This window comes from Oncorhynchus gorbuscha, linkage group LG20, assembly GCF_021184085.1.
Source record: "Oncorhynchus gorbuscha isolate QuinsamMale2020 ecotype Even-year linkage group LG20, OgorEven_v1.0, whole genome shotgun sequence".
NCBI lineage: Eukaryota > Metazoa > Chordata > Actinopteri > Salmoniformes > Salmonidae > Oncorhynchus > Oncorhynchus gorbuscha.
This window is the reverse complement of record NC_060192.1, coordinates 5,289,881-5,310,910: the sequence shown is the minus strand read 5'-3', so window position 1 is coordinate 5,310,910 and position 21,030 is coordinate 5,289,881. Positions and strand designations below refer to the sequence as shown.

General features: G+C 43.3%; 2 protein-coding genes across 3 annotated transcripts in view; one reads left to right on the top strand and one right to left on the bottom strand.

Annotated features, from left to right (window-relative positions):
- Positions 1-15,154, top strand: part of LOC124006603 (homer protein homolog 1-like) — a 60,280-nt gene extending 45,126 nt beyond the window's left edge. Inside the window, exons 4-10 of one of the 2 annotated variants that reach the window (XM_046316653.1) lie at positions 4,240-4,332; positions 4,698-4,781; positions 5,372-5,520; positions 6,358-6,517; positions 7,762-7,872; positions 8,182-8,262; positions 14,740-15,154. In XM_046316653.1, the coding sequence (XP_046172609.1) occupies positions 4,240-4,332; positions 4,698-4,781; positions 5,372-5,520; positions 6,358-6,517; positions 7,762-7,872; positions 8,182-8,262; positions 14,740-14,934 (873 nt within the window). In that variant the 3' untranslated portion in view covers positions 14,935-15,154. The remainder of the gene's footprint in view (positions 1-4,239; positions 4,333-4,697; positions 4,782-5,371; positions 5,521-6,357; positions 6,518-7,761; positions 7,873-8,181; positions 8,263-14,739) is intronic. The other variant, XM_046316654.1, reaches the window with a different exon arrangement.
- A 3,609-nt stretch (positions 15,155-18,763) lies between these two features.
- Positions 18,764-21,030, bottom strand: part of LOC124006955 (junction-mediating and -regulatory protein-like) — a 51,584-nt gene continuing 49,317 nt past the window's right edge. Inside the window, exon 10 of the mRNA XM_046317147.1 lies at positions 18,764-20,976. Within this exon, the coding sequence (XP_046173103.1) occupies positions 20,654-20,976 (323 nt within the window). The 3' untranslated portion in view covers positions 18,764-20,653. The remainder of the gene's footprint in view (positions 20,977-21,030) is intronic.

Sequence of the window (21,030 nt, the reverse complement as noted above, 5' to 3'; positions counted from 1 at the left end):
ACGTCTCTCAAGCTGCCAGGCATCCCTTTGGCCGCAAGAGCCTCTCGGTGGATGCTGCAGTGGCGTCGGGAGTAACTGCTTGCGTTACCATTCCACTATGTCTCCCTGTCATGGCTTTTGCACCATCAGTAAGGATACCAACACATCTTGACCACCAACGTCCATTTGATGACACAAAGCTGTCCAGTACTTTAAAAAATATCCTCTCATGTTGTCCTGGTTTCCAGTGGTTTGCAGAAGAGGATGTCTTCCTTAATTGACCCCACATAAACGTAACGGACTTATACCAGGAGCTGTGCCAGGCCGGCCACGTCTGTTGACTCATCCAGCAGTAACGCATAGAATTCATTGGTTTGTATGCCAAGCAGAAATGGTTTCAAAACATCTCCTTCCATGTCACTGATGCATCGTGGAACAGTGTTGTTTGATGAAGGCATTGTCTGTATAGTTTTTTGGGCCTTTTCCCCCAGCATTGTTCCAGCCATATCCGCAGCAGCAGGAAGAATGAAGTCCTCTACTATAGTATGGTGCTTGCCTGTCCTAGCCACTCGGTAGCTCACCATAAAAGATGTTTCTAGGCCCTTTTTATTAATGGTATCTGTTGCTTTTATACATGTCTTACTACTCGAAAGTCTCCTTATTTCTCGCTCAAAAGACTCCCGTGGCTTATTTTCCAAATTGGCATGTTTTTTCTTTCTTCTAAATGTCTGTGCAAGAGGGAAGGTTTCATCGAGTCGTGAGATGAGATGGTACTTTTGCACATATAACACACTGTAGCTGAGGAAAGGCACTACTCCCAGTATAAATGAACCCCAAATCAATGTAGTTCTCATCATATGTGCACCTCTTTGATGGTCCAACATCCCTGTCTGTTGTTCGGTGCTTCCCCGGGTAAGGGGGCAGTAGCTCTTCGGCTACATCAGATTCACAACCTGTCAGTGTCCATGCTAGCTGGGCTAACAACCTGTCAGTGTCCATGCTAGCTGGGCTAACAACCTGTCAGTGTCCATGCTAGCTGGGCTAACAACCTGTCAGTGTCCATGCTAGCTGGGCTAACAACCTGTCAGTGTCCATGCTAGCTGGGCTAACAACCTGTCAGTGTCTATGCTAGCTGGGCTAACAACAAATGTAGAATTACTGATGTTAGCATTGGATGTGCTCGTGGACGCAGAACAACTTGTGTCGTTGACAGGTGCAGGTGTAGTACTGCTGGTAGTAGCAGTACTTCCAGTAGAGCTGGTATGTGTCTCTATGGACACGGGCCTTCCTTAAAAAAAAACATTTATCAATTTTCGAGCAAACAGAATGAGCAGCAGCTACGATTGGCTACGTACGGACCGTTAGTGGAATTCCCGCAAGAGAGTAACGGTTAATGTGTCACGTTCTGACCATAGTTCTTTTGTGTTTTCCTTGTTTTAGTGTTGGTCAGGACGTGAACTGGGTGGGCATTCTATGTTGTGTGTCTGGTTTGTCTATTTCTATGTTTGGCCTGATATGGTTCTCAATCAGAGGCAGGTGTTAGTCATTGTCTCTGATTGGGAACCATATTTAGGTAGCCTGTTTTGTGTTGGGTTTTGTGGGTTGTTGTTTCCTGTCTTTGTGTTTTCTGCACCAGATAGGGCTGTTTCGGTTTTGCCACGTTTATTGTTTTGTAGTTTGTTCATGTTAAGTTTCTCTTATTAAAGAACCATGAACTTCAACCACGCTGCGTTTTGGTCTGCCTCTCCTTCCCAGGAAGAAAACCATTACATAAAGTGATTTTGATGTTAATTATTTGTCTAGGTTCCCTGTATTTGACATTGTTTTGTTTCGCTGAACACCAGATGGTTTCATTTTATTTTTGCCAGTGAAACGAGGCTACTCAGGCGAGAGAGAAAAACGAACCCAAATGTATAATTTTATAAAAATAAAAAAGTTAAGCGCATTTTTATTTGGCGTACCCCGACGGCATTGAGCGTACCCCAGTTTGAGAATACCCCAGTTTGAGCGTACCCCAGTTTGAGCGTACCCCAGTTTGAGAATACACCAGTTTGAGAATACCCCAGTTTGAGCGTACCCCAGTTTGAGCGTACCCCAGTTTGAGCGTACCCCAGTTTGAGAGTACCCCAGTTTGAGAGTACCCCAGTTTGAGAGTACCCCAGTTTGAGAGTACCCCAGTTTGAGAGTACCCCAGTTTGAGCGTACCCCAGTTTGAGCGTACCCCAGTTTGAGCGTACCCCAGTTTGAGCGTACCCCAGTTTGAGCGTACCCCAGTTTGAGCGTACCCCAGTTTGAGAATACCCCAGTTTGAGAATACCCCAGTTTGAGCTACGTGCTATAGGACTCATTGCAGTCAGCGGGTCAAATGAACAAGTGACTGAGAAAAACGAATCATGACTCTCGAGTCAGTAAAAATAGTCGTTCAAAAAGAACGTATCGTTTGCGAACTGCACATCACTACATGCAGTGTGCCTCACAAAAGTGATTCCTCATTATGAAATCATCAAATTGAACGTGTAAAAATGACTGATAGTTTAAAGCAAAACTATTACTGATGGTACACCTGAACAATCTAAATCAAATCTATTATTCAGCATGTATAGCCAGATGAGAGTTGTGTCTCCGTTAGCTCACTTTTTACACCGGTAAAATACCATTTTCAACAGTGCATAGATAATAATAACCTAGAAAATGACGTGGGTTGTCACTCATCTAATGAAGCCTAATATTGCGCGAGACATTTTAGCATTTGAATGCTGAAGGTGCCGCGCAGATGTGAAAGATCAGGAACAGGCCGACTACATCTCGCGAAGCTGGGCACAGTGCGCAGTTTGACACTGAAGATGTCACAAAAGGTGAGGTATTTTTTTGGGGATGGTAGAGAGAAAGTAATATGAGCAAAACCATGTTATTGAATCTGCGATTTGTAACGTTTGAATTCCATTTTCTGACCGACGCATGTTACATTAGGATCGGTTTGGGACCGACGCAGTCATATCCTAAACATTTGAAACGGTCACATCCTTACTATATTTCCCTTGACGGAGTGATGCTGAATGTAAAAAATGGCTCAACTTACCACTCATATACTAGAGCAGCTGTGTGTGTTCTTGTGTGTAATAGTCACTAAGGTCTGTGCAGACTGAGAGACCGACAGGGTTAGCTGTTTTGCATTCTGATGGTCTGGTGGTAGAAGCTGTCTCGGAGCCTGTTGTTCCGAGGTACTGTTGTCTCGTCGGCAAACTTAATGATGGTGTTTGAGTCATGGCCACGCAGTCATGGGTGTACAGGGAATACAGGAGGGTCTGAGCACACACCCCTGGGGGCCCCCATGTTGAAAGTCACCATTGGGGGAGGTTGTCGTTGCCTATGCTCACCGCCTGCGGTCTGCGTGTCAGGAAGTCCAGGATCCAGTTGCAGAGAGAGGAGTTCAGCGATGAGCTTTGAAGGGACTATGGTGTTGAAAACTGAACTGTAGCCGATGAACCGTATTCTCACATAGGTATTCCTCTTGTCCAGGTCCATGGGGGAGGTTGTTGTTGCCTGTGGTCTGCGTATTCCTCTTGTCCAGGTGGGATCAAAGCACTTCATGATGACATAAGGTAGTGCTACAGGGCGATTAGTCATTTAGGCAGGTTACCTTTGTTTGCTTGGATACAGGGACAATAGAGCTCGCCAGCGTGTCGTCCTAAAACCAGGAAATGAGTTACCTCTGGTTCGTTCAGCCTTCCCTATGGGGAACATTTAATGAGGAAAGAATAGGGTTTTTAGGATAAACGCCCCCGAAATAGTTCTGAGGTTAACACAGGCTTAGGAGATCTTCTATGTTTTTTTCTGTGAGATATCAGTCAGTTAACATGACCTTTATGAATTATGAAGCCTTCATGTGCTTATTTTTTCATTATATAAATGCTTCAATGTTCACAAAAAGTGTCGCTGAACAAAACGTATAAAATCTCCTAAACCTGTGTTTACCACAGACCTTATTTTCTGCGTAAGGAAAAATCCTACGGAAACGCCATTCATTTCACCATAGGCTTTGTCCAACGAACCTTACCGCCAGTTGGTGCCTACAAAAAGACGCCATTACTATTTCTCTCTATGGTGGACATCCTGAAGCATGTGGGGGATCTCAGACTTGGACGGGGAGACACATATGCAAGCTTGCGCTCACAAACACGCGTGTGCGTACAGACACACACATCACAAACACACGGACTGGTTTAGTCAGTTTGGTCTGTGTCTTTGGTTCTTTCACAGTTTGCAGAGAAGTTTGCTGAGTTTAAAGAGGCAGCTCGGTTAGCCAAGGAGAAATCCCAGGAGAAGATGGAACTCACCAGCACCCCTTCTCAGGTAATCCCAACCACAAACACCCCTAATCCTAACCCCATCCTCATGGTGTCTTTGGACCAGGATAACCCTTCCCTTATATATTTTATTTAATTATTTTCACCGGAAAACAATGGGAGTGAATGGACCTTAAATGATATAAGTATCATAGGAAGTGATTGGGAACACGACCCTGCAAAAGGGTCAAGTCCCAAGGATGAGACGTTAAACTGATTCCTAATGGGAGTGTCCGTGGTCACAACTCCCATAGCGAGAGTAGTGTGTTCACTCCAGTTTCCTGGCTAAACTCCCAACCTGGCCACCCAACCACCCCCAGCTTTCGATTGGCTCATTCAACCCATCTCTTCTCCCCTGCAATTCTTTCCCAGGTCGCTGCAGTTAAAAAGAATGTGCTCCCAGTACTTCCCAAAGTACCTCCCAAAGTACCTCCCAAAGTACCTGTAAGAAAGAAGGTAAAATTAAATCAAAATCATTGTCATCTGACCCCAGTCTCAGATAACCCTCCTGCGTCGCCTCCTACCCCAGTCCAGCGTTGACACCTCCAGCTTCCACCCAACCCCAGGCTAACACACTCCAGCCCTTCAGGGGGTCTCCCCAGAATGTCGTCACAGCAGTTATCTTAGAAAAATGGATGTACCGTATATATTTAAACCAGAATTGAACATGGTGTTGAATGGCACTGTTCCACTCTTTGGGGAGAACCCTGCCCTCCGCCATGGATTAACAACCCCTCTCTCTCTCCCATCCTAATATCAGATTAACACCCAGATTAACATCACGGTCTCAGATGAACGCTCCTATCTCCCAATGTCAGATATTTATGCTCCCATAAAGTGATGTTTCAGGCTCACTTAAAAACACATAGTCCTGCTCACTTGAAAAAAAAACTAAATGTAACATCACTTTCTGTGGAGTATGAATCATTTTTGCAGGTATTCTCTCCACATTACACCAGTCTTTTCTTTACCCAGCACATGAGAACATACCACAACAGGTTATGGGTATTTTTGTTCCTTTAACCTTCTGGTTTACGTCATTCCAGGAGTCGGCCACCGGCGACCTGCAGTCACCTTTGACCCCGGAGAGCATCAACGGCACTGATGACGAGAGGGGCACCACCCCCGAAACGCCGCAGTACCTCCCCGAGCCCCGAGCCGAGCCGTCTCAGAACCAACTGCCCTTCTCTCACAGGTAAGAACCAGGCTCTAAAACCGGGGGCAGGAGTAGGGTGCCAAGCCCAAAGAGAGGTGCACCTTATTGGGCAATGCATGGTCGGACAGTGGACGAAGGCTGAAGAAATGAACACATTCTGTGGAAATGTTAAGCTAACACCAATTTAAATACAAAAACTGTCTTCCACTTCCCTCATTTAAAATTCCCTCATCTTCCTCTGTTACACGCTGAACAGACGCAGTACTCCACAGTGCTCCCATGTTCAGCCTGGTAATGGGGGGGTGGGGGGTTTAACTGTCCACTGGGACCTCTCTTTAGAGTGTTGGTTTAAAGTGAAATTGGCACAGCAGCAGTACCGTGCGGTTCGCCCCGGCCAGGCCTTGGATGTGTCTATTTATCCATCTCTTATTCATGTGGTCCCAGAACCCCTGGACAGCAGTAAAGCATTACATTAAAACACTGTGTGGCTCTGATTTAATTATGAATTACTAAATGAATGGAAATGCATTTGGTCCCCCCAGCTCTCCATATTCACTATACGTGGTTCCCCTTATGTCACCTCTGCCCTCTGAGCTTGGTAATGCTGATGAACAGGAAGTTGAACGTGTATCATTTGTACATTGCTGCTGGAATGGTTTAGTATTCGATACTCTTCAAATGATAGCATTTCTATTCTTCAGGAAGACAATTATGACGTTTTATCAGAGATGGAGTGTTAATCTTGTGGTCTTAAGACCACTCAAGACTACAAAAAAAGCATTCATGTCCTGGTCTAAATCAGTCTGGATCTTGGTCTCCACTCATGGTCACCTAAACACTTCTGAAGTTTATGGTTGGCTGTCTGTCTGTCCCCAGTTCGTCCAGTATAAACAAGCACTGGGAGGCCGAGCTGGCAGCCCTGAAGGGCAACAATGCCAAGCTGACAGCAGCTCTGCTGGAGTCCACAGCCAATGTCAAACAGTGGAAACAACAACTGGCTGCTTACCAGGAGGAGGCTGAGAGACTACATACACATGTAAGACTGACTAACACAGCCAATGTCAAACAGTGGAAACAACAACTGGCTGCTTACCAGGAGGAGGCTGAGAGACTACATACACATGTAAGACTGACTAACTTTATAGAATACACATCTGTCTGCTTACCAGGAGGAGGCTGAGAGACTACATACACATGTAAGACTGACTAACTTTATAGAATACACATCTGTCTGCTTACCAGGAGGAGGCTGAGAGACTACATACACGTGTAATACTGACTAACTTTATAGCATACACATCTGTCTGCTTACCAGGAGGAGGCTGAGAGACTACATACACATGTAAGACTGACTAACTTTATAGCATACACATCTGGCTGCTTACCAGGAGGAGGCTGAGAGACTACATACACATGTAAGACTGACTAACTTTATAGAATACACATCTGTCTGCTTACCAGGAGGAGGCTGAGAGACTACATACACATGTAAGACTGACTAACTTTATAGAATACACATCTGTCTGCTTACCAGGAGGAGGCTGAGAGACTACATACACATGTAAGACTGACTAACTTTATAGAATACACATCTGTCTGCTTACCAGGAAGGAGGCTGAGAGACTACATACACATGTAAGACTGACTAACTTTATAGAATACACATCTGTCTGCTTACCAGGAGGAGGCTGAGAGACTACATACACATGTAAGACTGACTAACTTTATAAAGTAATAGAGAGAGAATACACAAATGGCTAAGATAAATTAACTATACAAACTAGTAAGACTGAGTTTATAAACGGGTAGAAGAGCAGACCTGGTTTTCAATACATGTGTATTTGATGATCTGTTATTTAAATACTTATTTTCTGTGTGTTTTTTTTATTTATTTTTTAAATAATGTGGCCCGAATCAACAACTTGTATTGGAACTTTTTGAAAGTATTTTCAAATACTTATTTTTCAAATTATTTCCAAATGCTTGCGAGTGTTTTTGAGTCAGTGTATTTGACTCTTTTTAAATACATGCCAATAATTTCCAAGTGTATTTTCAAATACATTCCGATATTCAACTACTTGTCTTTACAAATAAAACATATCGGAATACTTACTTCGAAGTGCAATGTGAAAGTAATTGAGATATTAGAAATAGAATTGGAGCCCAGGTCTGTAATAAAGAGAGGCTGAACAAACGGATCAGAATGGTTACACAAAGAACATTCAAAATATTTATTTTTTTTTTAAACTCTATGATTACCCACACTGTGTATGTCCTCAGGTGACAGAGCTGGAGTGTGTGAGTGGTCAGATGACCGTCATCAAATCCCAGAAGACTGAGCTCAACCAGACGATAGAAGAACTGGAGTCGGCATTGAAGTCCAAGGAGGAGGTAAGGAGTGTGTGTGCGCGCAAGTGCTTGTGGCATGTAAACGGCATTTGTGTGAAGGAGAAACGCATACATGTAAGCGCTGTGTCTTTAGAGCCATTCCAGTATCCCTGCACATTGTACGTTTGGTACTGGCACTGATCCTGTATGTAGCTTACAGTCTCCTGGTTTTTTGTATTTTTGTTGGTTAAACTATTTTGATATTGAATACTGCCCTGTTGGGAAGGGCTTGCAAGATAAGCATTTCACTGTACTTGTGCATGTGACAAATAAAACTTGAAACTTGTAAATGTATCTTTTCCCTCCCTGCAGGAACTGGAGAGGCTGAAAGAGGAAGTGGAGAGCGCCAATGAGTTCCAGACTCAAAAGGAATCACTAACACAGAAACTGCAGGCGAGACGAATGAACACACCGCACTGGGCCTTTTACACACCAGTTCTCTTTCAGTCAGTCAGCTTCGGTACAACATAGTGTGGGCAGTGGCACTCTCGTGACTTCAGTTGAAGGATCTAAAATTACACCTGACAAGGCCAATGAAATCTGCGCCTCGCTGGAAGCCCCGCCTTCCACAGGAGATAAGCTTGAGGCATCAGATTCATTGATTCAATTATTCCTCTCTTCACTTCGGTGTTGACAGGAACGATTCACGCTGCCAAAACAAACATTTGGAACACAGGACTGTCTTATGTTGCACCAACTAAACGGTCCCTTAGCGGTTGAGCGTGCTCATCCCTTCGATAATGATTGGAGAAAAAATTGATAGTTACATATCGGGATATTTTTTTTGACGATATATCGTATAGTTTTGACAATATTACAATATCATTTTTGTGCTTGTTGGCTGTACCTGCACAAAAACTTTGGCATAGCTTGTTCTCCATCTTTCTAAATGGGAAACCAATTTGTTTCAGCACTTTTATTTCCATGACTGATCAAAACTCGTTTTCTCTCATGGCTCTCTCTTGTCCCGCTGCAGCAGACAAACAGTGCCTTCAGGAAGTATTCATAGGCTTTGACTGTATTTTTAAGTAGATTTACCTCAAAACTGCAACTCGGCCACTCGGGAACATTCACCGTCTTCTTGGTAAGCAACTCCAGTGTAGATTTGGCCTTGTGTTTTGTCCTGCTGAAAGGGGAATCCATCTCTTTCTGGTGGAAAGCAGACTGAACTAGATTTTCCTCTATGAGATTTTACCTGCACTTAGCGCCATTCCATTTCTTTATTATCCGGATAGTCTCCCCTCTCCTTAACGACAAGTATACCCATAACATGATTCAGCTACCACTATGCTTGAAAATATGGAGAGTGGTACTCAGTAATGTGCTGTGTTGGATTTGCCCCAAACATAACACTTTTTATTCAGGACAAATAGTAAATTGCTTTGCCAATTTTTTTGGAGTATTACTTTAGTGCCTTGTTGCAGACAGGATGCAGGTTTTGGAGAACAATAAATATTCTGTACAGGCTTCCTTCTTTTCACTCTGTCAATTAGGTTAGTATTGTGGAGTAAATACAATGTTGTTGATCCTCAGTTTTCTCCTATCACAGCCATTAAACTCTATAACTGTTTTAAAGTCCCCATTGGCCGCATGGTGAACTCCCTGACCGGTTTCCTTCCTCTCCGGCAACTGAGTTAGGAAGCACGTCTGTATCTTTGTAGTGACTGTGTATTGACACCATCCAAAGTGTAATTAATAACATCACCATGCTCAAATGGGTATTCATTCTGTTTTTTTTTAAACGAACATTTTTTATCCACCCTTCTTTGCGAGGTATTGGAAAACCCCCCTTAGCTACGTATACTAAACAAAAGAGAGACCCAATTCCACCGTTAGACGGGTTAAAATTAAAAAGCAGATTTCCCTTTTGAGCATTATGAAGTTATTAATTACACTTTGGATGGTGTATCAATACACCGTCACTACAAAGATACAGACGTGCTTCCTAACTCAGTTGCCGGAGAGGAAGGAAACCGGTCAGGGAGTTCACCATGAGGCCAATAGGGACTTTAAAACAGTTACAGAGCATATTGGCTGTACTGGGAGAAAACTGAGGATTGGCAATCCATTGTATATACTCCACAATACTAACCTAAATGACAGAGGGAAAAGAAGAAAGCCTGTACAGAATACAAAATATTCTAAAACATGCATCCTGTTTGCAACGAGGTACTAAAGTAATACATTTTTGTCTTGAAAACTAAGTGTTATGTTTGTGGAAAATCCAATTACGGAATACTACTCTCAATATTCTCAAGACCTGAAAATGGTTGTCTAGCAATGATCAACAACCAATTTGACAGAGCTAGAATAATTTTGAAAAGAGTAGTGGGCAAAGGTTGCACAATCAGGTGTGGAAAGCCCTTAGAAACGTACCCAGAAAGATTCACTGCTGTAGGTAGGTATCGACTTAGGGGTGTGAATACTTGCAGTACCAGTCAAAAGTTTGGACACACCTACTCATTCAAGGGTTTTTCTTTATTTTACTATTTTCTACATTGTAGAATCATATGGAATACATCAAAACTATGGAATAACACATATGGAATCATGTAGTAACCAAAACAAGTGTTAAATCAAGATATATTTTAGATTCTTCAAAGTAGCCACCCTTTTCCTTGAACCAGCATCAACCAGCTTCACCTGGAATGCTTTTCCAACAGTCTTGAAGGAGTTCCCACATATGCTGAGCACTTGTTGGCTGCTTTTCCTTCACTCTGTGGTACAACTCATTCCAAACCATCTCAATTGGGTTGAGGTCAGATGATGGTGGAGGCCAGGTCATCTGATGCAGCACCCCATTCTTCTCCTTCTTGGTCAAATAGCCCTTACACGGCCTGGAGCTGTGGGACATTGATGGAATGTTTTCCCAAAGAAAACTGAACCCATGAATGTTCTAGCAATGTTCCCCTGAAACTTGCCTAGAACATTCATATCTTATGTTCTGAGAACATGGCAACCAGATGGGATGGCTTATCGCTGCAGAAAGCTGTGGTAGCCATGCTGGTTAAGTGTGCCTTGAATTATAAACACAGTTGAAGTCGGAAGTTTACATACACTTAGGCTGGAGTCATTATAACTTGTTTTGCAAACACTCCACAAATGTTTTGTTAACATACTATAGTTTTGGCAAGTCAGTTAGTGCAGGACACAAGTAAATTTTCCAACAATTGTTTACAGATGGATTATTTCACTTATAATTCACTGTACCACAATTCCAGTGGGTCAGAGGTTTACATACACTAAGTTGACTGTGCCTATAAACAACTAGGACAATTCCAGAAAATTATGTCATGGCTTTAAAAGCTTCTGATAGGCTAATTGACATCATTTGAATCAATTCGAAGTGTGCCTGTGGATGCATTTCAAAGCCTACCTTCAAACTCGGTGCCTCTTTGATTGACATCATTGGAAAATCAAAAGAAATCAGCCAAGACCTCAGAGAAAATTGTAGACCTCCACAAGTCTGGTTGATCCTTGGGAGCAATTTCAAAACGCCTGAAGGTACCACGTTCACCTGTACAAACAATAGTACGCAAGTATAAACACCATGGGACCAAGGACCAGTCATACCGCTCAGGAACGAGACGCGTTCTGTCTCCTAGAGATGAACGAGTGCAAAACAATCCCAGAACAACAGCAAAGGACCCTGTGAAGATGCTGGAGGAAACAGGTACAAAAGTATCTATATCCACAGTAAAACAAGTCCTATATCGACATAACCTTAAAGGCCGCTCAGCAAGGAAGAAGCCACTGCTCCAAAACTGCCATAAAAAAAGCCAGACTACGGTTTGCAACTGCACATGGGGACAAAGATCATACTTTTTGGAGAAATGTCCTCTGGTTTGATGAAACAAAAATAGAACTGTTTGGCCATAATGACCATCGTTATGTTTGGAGGAAAAAGGGGGAGGCTTGAACACCATCCCAACCGTGAAGCGTGGGGGTGGCAGCATCATGTTGTGGGGGTGCTTTGCTGCAGGAGGGACTGGTGCACTTCCCAAATAGATGGCATCAAGAGGGAGGAAAATGATGTGGATATATTGAAGCAACATCTCAAGACATCAGTCAAGAAGTAAAAAGCTTGGTCCCAAATGGGTCTTCCAAGTGGACAATGACTGTGTGCGTGCGAGCAAGGAGGCCTACAAACCTGACTCATTTACACCAGCTCTGTCATGAGGAATGGGCCAAAATGCACCCAACTTATTGTGGGAAGCTTGTGGAAGGCTACTCAAAACGTTTGACCCAAGTTAAACAATTTAAAGGCAATCCTACTAAATAATAATTGAGTGTATATAAACTTCTGACCAGCTGGGAATGTGATGAAAGAAATAAAAGCTGAAATAAATCCTTCTCACTACTATTATACTGACATTTCACATTCTTAAAATAAAGTGGTGGTCCTAATTTACCTAAGATGGGGATTTTTTACTCTGATTAAATGTCAGGAATTGTGAAATACTGAGTTTTTAAATGTATTTGTATAAGGTGTATGCAAACATCCGACTTCAATTATAAATCACTGACAGTGTCACCAGCTAAGCACCATCACACTACCTCCTCCATGCTTCAGGGTGGGAACCACATATGCGGAGATCGTTCATTCACCTACTCTGCGTCTCACAAAGACATGGCAGTTGGAACCAAAAATGTAAAATTTGGACTCATTAAAGGACAGATTTCCACCGGTCTAATGTCCATTGCTCGTGTTTCTTGGCCCAAGCAAGTATATTCTTATTGGTGTCCTTTAGTAGTGGTTTCTTTGCAGAAATTCAACCATGAAGGCCTGATTCACGCAGTCCCCTCTGAACAGTTTGGGCTGCAATTTCTGAGGCTGGTAACTCTAATGAACTTATCCTCTGCAGCAGAGGTAACTCTGGGTCTTCCTTTCCTGTGGCAGGTCCTCATGAGAGCCAGTTTCATCAGAGCACTTTGTGGTTTTTGCGACTGCAAATTTTCCACATTGACTGACCTTCATGTCTTAAAGTAATGATGGACTGTCGCTTCTCTTTGCTTATTCGAGCCATAATTTGGACTTGAGCTCTTATTTTGATTGGTTTAACACTTTTTTTTCGGTTATTACATGATTCCATATGTGTTATTTCATTGCTTTGATGTCTTCACTAGAAAATAGTAAAAATAAAGAAAATGATAGAGGTTTTCCTGGGTCTATTTTTAATGCGTATGAGTCCAGCGCTGGGTGCCAGCCGGTCCCCGGCTAAAACCGTGGCAGGCTCGCTGTGACAGAAGTACCATCAAGGGGCACTGCCAATCGGGGTACGTCACTGATTGCCGGAGTCCGTGAACACAGCCTGGCCCGGGTTCCAGGCAAACCTTGGCGCATAAACACAGTTGTGTCAACTCAAAGTTCCACAGTGTTCACGGGTACCAAATGTGTTGCGTCTCCCACACGTGGGTTCAATAAAGTGTCCCTTCTCCACGTTCAGACACATGGTGGTCGAAACCCCAAAATATCCCATCTTTTCCAGTCCACAAGATGGCGTAGCGCCCCTTCAGATGCCACTTGACAGGAGGCTTGCTGTCTGCTCTGACCAATGGCGTGCATGCACAGTGTTGCTCTGGATCACGCGAACGGTGATGTCGGGTTACAGGCTACAATTTGTTGGCCGCCCCTCATGCTCCTGGGGCGTCATCACGTCGACTGTTCCCAAGGCCTTGGTGTCCGTTTTGGGGGAGGCAATATCCTGCCGTCTCCAGACGCGGGCAATCCGAGTGGTTTCTTTGTCGGATCCAGGACGGCTGGTACAGACGGTATTTCCTTTCTTCGAAAAGGGGTCGGGACTTCTCAGCTAACAACAAACATTCCCACAACTTTAGAGAACATTCCCGTAGTTCCCATTAGGTCATTAACTAAAATCTTCATAGGAATGTTCCTGGGATGTTCAATAAATATGTCCAAGAGACCATTCCCGTAATGTCCAATTGTAACCGATGTGAAATGGCTAGCTAGTTAGCGGTGGTGTGCGCTAATAGCGTTTCAATCGGTGACATCACTCGCTCTGAGACCTTGAAGTAGTTGTTCCCCTTGCTCGGCAAGGGCCACGGCTTTTGTGGAGCGATGGGTAACGATGCTTCGAGGGTGACTGTTGACGTGTGCAGAGCGTCCCTGGTTCGCGTCCAGGTCGGGGAGACGGACGTAAAGTCTATACTGTTACACAAAGTAACTTACCCGGAACGTAGTTACTATGTTCTCAGAACTTATGACATGAATGTTCTAGACACGTTTCATGGGAAGGTTGCAAGAACATTCATGTGTCCAGTTTTCTGTTGGGTTAGGAAAACATTCCATCAATGTCCCACCAAATGTACACAGAACATGGTTGTCATGTTCTCAGAACATAAGATATGAATGTTCTAGACACGTTTCATGGGACCGTTGATGGGATATTCTCCCCACCCTCAGAAAACTGGACACGTGAATGTTCTCGCAACGTTCCCATGAATCGCGTCTCGAACATGAACATGTTATGTTCTGAGAATATGGCAATCATGTTCTGTGTGTACTGTTCACTGAAGGAGGGAAACGAGGTACAACACCGACATGGCCCCGCTTCGGCCCATCCCGGTGCAAGGTGAAGAGCCGTGTTAAATTGAAGGAATGTATCACCTGGGGAAGGCAGGGCTTCCAGCAAGGCACAGATTTCATTGGCCTTGTCAGGCGTGATTTTAGATCCTTCAACTGAAGTCGCGAGAGTGCGACGCCCCCATAGTATGTTGTACCTCGTTCCCCTCCTTCAGGGAACAGTAGTTATAATCATAATGTTACGTTTTCACTGGAACGAGTGAGTGTTTTATGAATGTGTGTGTGTGCACATGTTAACACCTGCCCCCCCCCCCCTCCACTCCCAGGAGACGGAGGAGAGGAACCAGATGTTGGAAGCTCAGCTGGTGGAGTTAGAGCAGCGTCTGGAGGGCAGTCAGCTGGAGAGAGAGGCCTTCAGGAAGAGTCTGCGCACCCTGCTGGAGCTGCTGGACGGGAAGATCTTTGAGCTGACAGAGCTCCGAGACAGCCTGGCCAGACTCATTGAGGGCAGCAGCAGCTAGAGGAGAGAAGTGCTCCCCCTGGTGGAGCTTCAGTACTCCTACACCATCACCACCATAATAACAACACAGTGATGGGAGAATACTGCTAGTCAGTGCACAAAGGCACTGCACGGAAATATTCACTCTGTTATTACTACACATATAGTCATTATGCTCCACTCTACTGAAAACGTGCACATTGGTAGTAAATAGATAGACTTGCTCGCTTGGATTTAGTTTTGGCTAATGTTCACAACGTGCATAATGCTGGTACACCTGTATACTGTATGCACATCCACTCACTCACTTCACAGAGGTCCTGTTGAGGCTTTGCTTACACCCTGCCTTCCCTGCCTTCCGTCTCTTCTTCTCCCTCCCTGTGGGATGTTCTTCACGCTCTGACTACAAACTGCTCAAATATTTACAGAGCATTCGGAAAGTATTCAGACCCCTTGATTTCTTCCACATTTTGTTACGTTACAGCCTCATTATTAAAAATGTTTAAATAATTTCGCCATCGATCTACACGCAATACTCCATAATGACAAAGCAAAAACAGGTTTTTAGAATTTTTTTGCAAAACAAATGAATATCACAATTACGTAAGTATTCAGACCCTTTCTCAGTACTTTGTTGAAGCACCTTCAAATTGGGTATGACACTACAAGCTTGGCACACCTGTATTTGGGGAGTTTCTCCCATTATTCTCTGCGGATCCTCTCAAGCTCTGTCAGGTTGGATGGGGAGGGTCACTACACAGCTATTTTCAGGTCTCCAGAGATGTTCGAGCCCAGGTTCAAGTCCAGGCTCTCGCTGGGCCACTCAAGGACATTCAGACTTGTCCCGAAACAACTCCTGCGTTGTCTTGGCTGTGTGCTTAGGGACGTTGTCCTGTTGGAAGATGAACCTTCGGCCCAGTCTGAGGTTCTGAGCGCTCTTGAGCGGATTTACATCAAGGGTCTCTCTGTACTTTGCTACAATCATCTTTCTTTTGATCCTGACTAGTACCTGCCGCTGAAAAACATCCCCACAGCATGATGCTGCCACCACCACGCTTCACTGTAGTGATGGTGCCAGGTTTCCTCCAGACTTCAAGTGCGCTGTCATGTGCTTTTACTGAGGAGAGACTTCTGTCTGGCAACTCTACCATAAAGGCCTGATTGGTGGAGTGCTGCAGAGACAGTTGTCCTTCTAGAAGGTTCTCCCATCTCCACATAGGCACTGTGGAGCTCTGTCAGAGTGACCATCGGGTTCTCCCTGACCAAGGCCCTCCTCCCCTGATTTCTCAGTTTGGCAGGGCGGCCAGCTCTAGGAAGAGTCTTTGGGGACCTTCAATGCAGGCACTGTGTTCTTAGAGATCTTCAATGCAGCAGACATTTTGTGGTACCCTTTCCCAGATCTGTGCCTCAACACAATCCTGTCTCTGAGCTCTACGGACAATTCCTTTGACCTCATGACTTGGTGTTTGCTCTGACATGCACTGTCAACTGTGGGACCTTGTATAGACAGGTGTGCGCCTTTCCAAATCATGTCCAATCAATTGAATTTACCACAGGTGGACTCCAAGTTGTAGAAACATCTCAAAGATGATCAATGGAAACAGGATGCACCTGAGGTTAATTTTGAGTCTCATAGCAAAGGATCTGAATACGTATGTAAATTCTGTTTTTTATATTTAATACATTTGCAAAATTTGTCAATCTTTTTTTCTCTTTGTTATTATGGGTTATTGTGTGTAGATTGATGAGTAACATTTTTTATATAATGCTGTAACGTAACAACATGTGGAAAAAGCCAAGGGGTCTGAATACTCTGGCTAGCATTCCATAGGAGGGGATGTTGAATATGGTTATTTTGCTTCAGGGTTGTCTTCCATCAGACTTTGAACAGGTACAAGGAAACGTTCATTTTCTACATTTTATTTGGTGCAAAATTCAGTTCAGTCATCCAGTCGCTCGCTGGTGGATGTTTTGCTATTATGGTTTCCTCTTCGCTGTCGTCCGCCACACATTCAGGTCTGTTTTTGAACTATTCTTATTCCGTTATTACTACAGTACTTCTATTGCTCTGTTTACTATGGAGATATCAATGTCAGCCAAAAGTACAGTCAGATGATCAGATGTCATGGAAATGGAGTCAGACTCACTGGTCTTTACAGCGTTTCACTGGACTCTTATGGCCGTTCGCTCTGAGGTCCCATCTGACACTGGACTAAGGGTCAGAGGTCAGACAGATGACCTCCCAGTCACTTTATTAAACGCTCCCAATGTCCTCCCTCCTATCACAATGTTACCATGGAGATTGAAGAAGAATCTGGCATATTGTCCGAGATTGAGAACAGATCTTGGACAACCTTCTATACTAAATGAGCAATACAAAGAGGGAGCATCCAGAAGAAAAATAAACATGTTGAAGTCTCACTTTCAGGTATTTTCCTCTTCTTCTGGGAAATGTAAGGAGAGACAACGCTACTCCAGATGCTGGGGTTTGGCTCAGCAGCGACTACAAGTCTTTCCTTTCTATTCACTTTTTATTACAAATACTAATATAACATTTATAGTCTTGTGAAAATGGAATTGTATGTTTGGGTGAATCCAAAACGATTTTTTTTTCTTTATTTCCCCTCCCCTTGTTTCTGTTGCGACTTGGAAGTGCAATGATTGATTGGTTCATGGTGTTTTCCCTTTATTTATTATTCCAGATATAACCACAGATTTTAATGAGAATTGTATCAAACAAAGATGTTTGTCACTTACTCTCGTTTTTTTTTTTGTCTGATATGTGGGTATCAAGGTTTTTTTTTTTTTAGGTATGAGAAAGACTGGCAATATGTTTGAACTATTTAAAAAGCTAATGGATTTATAGTAATTCGTGCAGGTGAGGTTTGCAGAGAGACTTTCTTTCCTTTTGCCAAAATATTTTCCTGTACAGAATGTGAATTTTGTTGACGTTGCCTTTGGTACAAATATGGATCAATGGTAACTAACTACGGTACTTTTGTGGGATTTACTATTGCCAAAAATCTGTGATAATGTATAAAAAATTCTAACTATATGTATACGTGAAGAACACTATTTAAAGGTCAACTTTGGGCACGAAAAGTGGTCAGACACTGCCCCTTTCTCAAACAGAAATGGGGTGTGCCTTTGGTGGTTCGTTGATGTGTCGTGCGTTGCGACCAATTTTGTTTTGGATGGAAGCTGTAGATATTGGTAAGAAATGGCACTTCTTTAGCCAAATATCTTACTCATCCAATTATTTAAGTTTTTAAGCATTGACCTGGTATGATGGCGCAGTGATCAGTTACAGTTTAAAGCCATTATTTCAGTTTTTGCCCAACGTCGACCTTTAAGAGCTTGTTGTTGGTTCTAGTATCTTTGGGAGACTTAAATGGGGTGTCTGGGTGAGTTGGCTTTATAGCGTTTCATTTATGATCTGTACTTCTACAGTTTGAAAGGGGAGAAACATTTGAGTAATCATTTTAAATGTTGATTATGCCACATGCTTAAACACAATTGTAATTTTCAGTTTATAGTAAAATAAAAAAAAATTTAACATGAGGGTTGTGTAATATTTTCCCCATTTTCACTCATCTGAATGTTGCTCGTTTCTTTGGTTGTCTAATCTGTACATTATTCTCTGTAGAGACCAGTTAAGATCCCATGCAGTCCTCTTGCTTGTATAAAAATCACATCCACTTACTGCCTAAAGGGGTTCATCTGGCAGTATTTTTATGAATGACTATTTGTGGTTAACGTGGATGTTCTAGGCCCAACAGAAGGCTGGCTGGTTTGGCCAAACACTGAGTTCTAATGGCTCTGTGATGCCAAGTCAAAGAACAGGACAGGGAGACATTTTGGTACTTTGTTTTATTTTGAAGGGGGAAAAAATAACTGGGATATATATAAAGCAGTTAGGAATGCGATGACGGGAAAAGACGAGTCAAATGCAAAAAAAAAAGCACATTAAATTGTGTGGTATTGCTTTAGAAATCCTTACTCCATTTCTTAAAACAAAAGTTACTCAATAAATACGTTTTTAAGCATGCCAATGTATTTTCAGGATGTACACTTGATTACATTATAATACATTTTTCAGTTTAATATTGCACTTATCTAGTGACAGATTCATCTTCAAATCAGACCAGGCCAGCCACATGCATAAGGTCATAGGTCAAACTGTAGACATAAGATTAGATGGCTAAAAATGGAAACTAATACATTTGGATTATACAAAGATATGTATAAAAGAAAACATACATAAATACAATGATGAAAACGAGTGATTTCCCAACAGATATACATACTGTAAAAACCTGTCTACCGAGAACATGAGACAGGACTAGGAGGGCATCTCATAACTAAAATGACTGCCTCTAGACTCTTAAACTTCTCTCCATCTGCACTAAGAAAGTGGAAAGCTAATTCCACTGAGTCATTCCACTATGTTGCTGTCACCTACCCACGCTTTATAGATCAGTGCAAATGGAGAGGAGACGAGGAACCCACTTCATACTGAGACGCAGCCAGAGATCTGGATGCTGCAGAAAGTCACATGATTGGATTTTGACCACTTGCCATAAAGACACAGCATGAGCTCCATATGCTCAGTCCACTAACTCACTGAGGTTAGTTACCACACCACTAGTGGATTCAGTGAGGTAAACACACAGAAATATGATGAATGGAGCTGACAGGATCCCTATTCTATATGACAGACAATCATATCAGCACCATACATTTCTATGTGACTGTTTTTCAAGACCACTGAAGATGGTGCTGGAAAAATACAGTACTACGACCTTTGACCTGGCCAAACAATTTGGACAGCAGTTGTGCACTCTCAGTCCTTCAGTTCCTAACAGTACAGCATTCTTTCTTCATTGTGTCCTTCATACAGTGCAAGAATCGTTTCAGTTTTGACAACACTTAGATATAAAAACGGATAAAATAGTCAAACGTAGATAAAACATGAAGCGACTCCTGGTAAAACCGCTACTAGTGGACTCGCTTGGAAAATAATAGCAGTAAAAACAAGGCAGTAAAAAAAAAAAAAAACACCTTTCGAAATAAAAATGACCGTAAAAGGTAATAGTTAAAAAATGTCAACAGAAACAACACACTTCATGAATATTAATATGGTATTTGGAATGAATGACACCTGTGTAGAGCTGGATACTTCAGCTGGCTGTCAGGGCTCCGATCTTACAGAGAACATCATCATGACTTCTCAACCCCAATATCAGGGGTGGCCAAGCTCACCCATGTGGGTGCAAGCTTTTGTTCCAGCCAAGCAATAACACACCTTATTCTGCAGGGGGTTGAAGAAAACGCTCAATCCTGTCACATGTAAAAGCAAACACACCACAGCAACCTACAGTTCAACTCTCCAACCTCATAGTTCAGTCTACATACGGGATCCCAGAACCCTGGCTTTCTAGTCGGTGCACTGACAAGGGGCCCTTATTCCCCCACTTGGTACAGGACAATGAAGGAATATTATTTCCATAGTGACTTCCATCACAAGGATCTCAATGTGCTTGACTTGGGATAGAGCAGGAGGAGCACAACATAGAAAAGCAGGAGGAAAGGCTAGTGGTCCATTTCAAAGACGAGAAGAAACAGTAAGAAAAAGTTACTTCTGACCTATTTTCTGAAGATAAAAAAGACCAGGAAACATCTCACCGCTTTCTGGGTCTGTCCGTGTGGAGCCAGAAATAGTAGATAGTAGCAGGCTGAGATCAAAGGTCAGAGTCCCAGTCGGTGCAGGGCAGGCCCTCATCCTCAGACTCGGACTCGGGCGAAGCCTCCTTGATGCGTCTCAGGGCTTCGTGGATGGAGCGGGTCAAAGCGTCGGCAGAGTGGGGGAACGAGCCCTTGGGGTGCCGCTGCTGGTCCGGTCGCGTCCGCACCTTCCTCAGCCTAACGCCCTGCCTGATCTGGGCCAGGATGTTGTTGCTCTCGTCATCGTCTGGATCGGGGGCTAGGACCCGGAGCTCTGCCTTCCGCAGGTGGAAGCTGCCTCGCTTGAGGGAGTTCAGGACCTCGTCCATGGGGGAACTCGCTGCAGAGACGGGAGAATGGAACAATGTCAGAGGAAAAATCGAGTCAATTTCTC